This window comes from Sesamum indicum, linkage group LG5 (assembly GCF_000512975.1).
Source record: "Sesamum indicum cultivar Zhongzhi No. 13 linkage group LG5, S_indicum_v1.0, whole genome shotgun sequence".
Lineage (NCBI taxonomy): Eukaryota > Viridiplantae > Streptophyta > Magnoliopsida > Lamiales > Pedaliaceae > Sesamum > Sesamum indicum.
The window spans coordinates 789,371-793,319 of record NC_026149.1 but is presented as its reverse complement, the minus strand read 5'-3'; the positions used below and the strand labels follow the sequence as shown (position 1 = coordinate 793,319).

The window sequence follows — 3,949 nt, the reverse complement described above, 5'->3', positions numbered from 1 at the left end:
AATTCTTTCTCTTTTGTAAAGGTTATTTGGTATTTGGGAGGAGTAGTACTAGTGGAGAATCACATCAACTCAACTGGGAGAGACCTAACACACACAGAGAGAGATGAGAGAGAGAGAGAGAAATAAAGCAGGAGAGAATGAGAATATGGGAGCTAAAATAAAGCAGAAGGCTTTATGCTTGTATATATATATAGTAATAGCATACACACACAAACACACCACACTGTGATGCTACTAATTTGTTTTCACTCTGTCTAGTTTTGTTTTATTGCTTTTTAGGGTTTCGAGAGTGTCATGTTAATTACTTTATTACTTAACCTTTAAGCTTCTTTATCACTGCTTGCTGCATGGAAATCCTCATCATTTTTCATTCTTTTCAATCTTCTACCATCAAAATTTCTCACGCAAATCAAATTTTGTCAAATTAAATTAATTATAAAATAAATTCAATATACTCGTTATATGATTCTTAATTTTGAAATTGATTATTTATTAATTACATTAAGCTATATATATATAAAGAGAGAGAGAGAGAGAGAGAGAGAGAGAGAGAGAGTTAATTTGAATAGGCATATACGTACGTAGCATATATAGGTACATAAAGGAAAAAAGTGAATGTTGATGAGGGTTTTGCTTTGGTGGAAATAAACAGTAGCTAGTGTCCCAACCTAATCAAAACTTTTTTTCTGGGCTCTGGTTTGTGTTTGATTCCCCACCTCCATACTCTCTCTCTCTCTCTCTCTCTCTCTATATATATATATATATATATATTTAATTATTAGTTTGCATGGGACTACTTGTACTATCACCTATCCATAATGCATATATACATATATACACATACCCCATTCTTTCTTTATTTAATTTATGTATACCCACAAATTATATTCACATATCATGTTTTGATAGGAAAAAGAGAATTAAAGCTGGTAATAAGTAACTGTGGAATCAGATCTGGTCGCAGTGATACACTGCAATTGTCAAGCTTTCCTGTTTATTAATTATATATAAATACATGAGAAATTCTAATTAAAATCGATTTTTTCACAGCTGAATTGATTATATATTTCAAGTTCAATAACTTGTTGTGTAGTTGGTGTACAGTTTAAAAAGAGTGATCAATCACATAACAAATATATAGCTCAATGAGAGTGTCCACAATTTTGATATATGTTGTGATATATATATAGAAGCAGATATTTTTACTATGTGATCTATAATGTATATATAACTTAGTATGTTCGGAGATATCATAATTGGGATATGGTATATACATAAGTACTAGTTGAGCACAAGTCATCAAATATTAATGTGTAGCATTTGGAGAAACAAAATCATAAAATCAGAATTGAATTAGTATTATAATTTGAGAAATACCTCAGTTTTGGCGGGGTATGACTTATCTTTGAAAAAAAATGCATTTTAGTACTGTAAGTTATGGTCAAAAAGAACTAAAATTGGTACAATTTTAAAAGTTATATATGATCAAATTATAAATTTTAATTTGAATAGGACGAAAATTACGTCACCCCATAATTTACACAACTAAAATTTGTTTTTCCCTTATGGTCCAAATGCAATTCTTGATGTCAAATATCATATATAAACTTTGTATTCCGGAAAGGGATTGTTCTTCACTGGGGCAGACAGTTTTCGACATTCTTAGTTTTGCTTCTTGCTGTCGTTCCTGTTGGTTAATTTAGCCTTGTGAGGCCTTGGGGTAACGCTGTTGTTCATTGTTTAGCTCATCTTGCCACTAGCTGGGCTGAGGGTATTTCTGATATTCCCACAGCTGCTGTAATGGCTTTTGGACATTTCTTCTTAATGAAATTGGTTCCTTAATTCTTTCAGAAGAAACAAAAAATATCATATATAATGAGGATCAAACAAGACAGTTTTTCCAAACAGGGAAATTAGTTCTAGTACAACTAAAGCATTGATGATGATGAGCTGATGTACACACATGATGATCATCAGCCTCATGTGTTATGTAATAAAGCATCAATTACTTGTTAATTAATACAAAGTACATGTGCTCAATACATTTGTTAATGCTAGCTTTCTCCTCTGTTTTTTCAATTAATGTAGAATTCTTATAAGCTTCATCAATGACCATATCTCGACTCCTTTCTTTTTCCATCCACTCGAAATCCTGTCGTGTGTACCATGAAATTCATAAGTGAAGTACGTAGTTGCGTGCCCTAAACGATCAGGCCCAGGCAGTCAGTCCATAAGTCATCTTTATTTCTAAGGCCCCCCACAAAGTCCAGCCCGTAGGCCCTTTTTCAAGAATCTCTCTTTTCATTTCTTTGTTAGCTCATTATCCATACCAATTTCCTATCATACATTTATTATGGTGATGGTCCTATGGAGACCACAAATTTGTTCCTTCTCTCATTTTTCTTTGGATAAATATATTTATATTTGAGAAAATAATTTAAAATGATTTTACGTTGAAAAATTTAAATTTTCATCAATATTTTATAAAATATAATAAATTAAACGGAATTAATTTGAATTTTTTTAGGAAAATTGCATTTCTGATCCACTTTTTTTTCCTTTTCAATTACTTTTATTTATTACGAATTTTTTTATATTAAAATCTTTCTCGATCCTTACGTACATTTCTCGTCCAAATAAGCCGTTAGCATTTGTCGTGAGTAGTGGCGCTGCCACTCCTACGGCCGCGCCAACGGTGCTGCGGGGCGTTATCTAGTATCTACGTACTATAATTACTTTACCTTCTTTCAATTTTCTCTCTTATTTTCTCCTTTGTGCTCCTGTTTTTGTTTTCGTCCAACTAACCCAGTCCACAGCGGCTGGCGGCGGCGCTATTAAGGCGAAACAACTGATTGAATAATCTTATTATCTAAACATTTTAACTCAGAAAAAATTATTTAATATCTGACATTTCTAATAATTGAGAATTAGAACAAGATATTGAAATATATCATTCTTGATAAAAAAAAGAAATCAAGTTGAGAAAATCAAATCAAATCGGCGGCATCTTGTGGACCTCGCCGGATTTCTTCTTCGACAACCACCAACACCCGTTTCGACCACCTGACGGGAACGGCAGCGCGGCAAACCGGGCAGTTCGAATGAGAATACAACCACATATCGATGCAGGCGGAGTGGAACGCGTGCTTGCACCCGCTCAGCTGCCGCATTTCTTCTCCTTCGGCAAACACCGATAAGCACACCGGACAGTACTGATCGCTGACTCCCGCCGCCTCCTTCCTTCCGTCTTCCGCCGATTTTCTGTACTTAACACCGTAAACTAGTTCCGGCTTCTCCGCCTTCAAGCACAGCTCAGCCGGAGGTGCCGCGCTCCCCCGCCGGAAGGGGTTTCGAGGGCATTTCATTGCTACGAAGAAGGTGTAAGATATAATTGGTACTGTGATGACCGCAACCAGGCAAAGGACAGCGGTGAGGGGCGACATGTTGGAGTTATGGGGATGCGCCAGCTCTGACGGCGGCGGAGCGATTGAATTGCTGGTGGTGAAATTGGAATTGCTCATGAGAGGTTACTGTGGAAAAGCAGCATATCCTGTCAGATAAGTGTGCATGATAATAGGAAGACTTTATTTGTTTCTTTCTTCCTTACATGTATTTATTTATATATATTTACTTAAATTAAATATGTAAAATTAAGGATAACTATGCTGCCCTCCCTAATATTTTGTGCAATTATACATAGAACCTTATAATTTAAAAAATTATATTTTATGCTAATATTAACAAATTCAATTAATTTTGACTAACGGAAATGTTTATTGGTTATAAGTAAACAAATATCAAAGATACTAAATATAATTTTTTAAACTCATGAAATTTACGTGTAATTAAATTAAATTTTAGGTAACGACAGTATAATTATCCTAAAATTTAGTACCAAAAAATATAATTAATTTATGAACTTAATTGAATTAAAATTAAAAAAGAAAGA

At 34.0% G+C, this 3,949-nt stretch overlaps 2 protein-coding genes across 2 annotated transcripts in view; both read right to left on the bottom strand.

The window, feature by feature from the left end:
• The window catches only part of LOC105161465 (dof zinc finger protein DOF5.1-like), a gene marked incomplete in the record, with an annotated part of 1,820 nt that extends 1,645 nt beyond the window's left edge, over window positions 1–175 (bottom strand). Inside the window, 1 exon segment of the mRNA XM_020693682.1 lies at window positions 1–175.
• Window positions 2,628–3,664, bottom strand: LOC105161493 (RING-H2 finger protein ATL33). Its single transcript, XM_011079191.2, has one exon. The coding sequence runs from the start codon at window positions 3,519–3,521 to the stop codon at window positions 2,988–2,990; it is 534 nt and encodes a 177-aa protein (XP_011077493.1). The 5' UTR covers window positions 3,522–3,664; the 3' UTR covers window positions 2,628–2,987.

Excerpts from the sequence above, each read along its gene's own strand:
- LOC105161493 (XM_011079191.2), bottom strand. The coding sequence starts at position 3,521 with ATGAGCAATTCCAATTTCACCACCAGCAATTCAATCGCTCCGCCGCCG.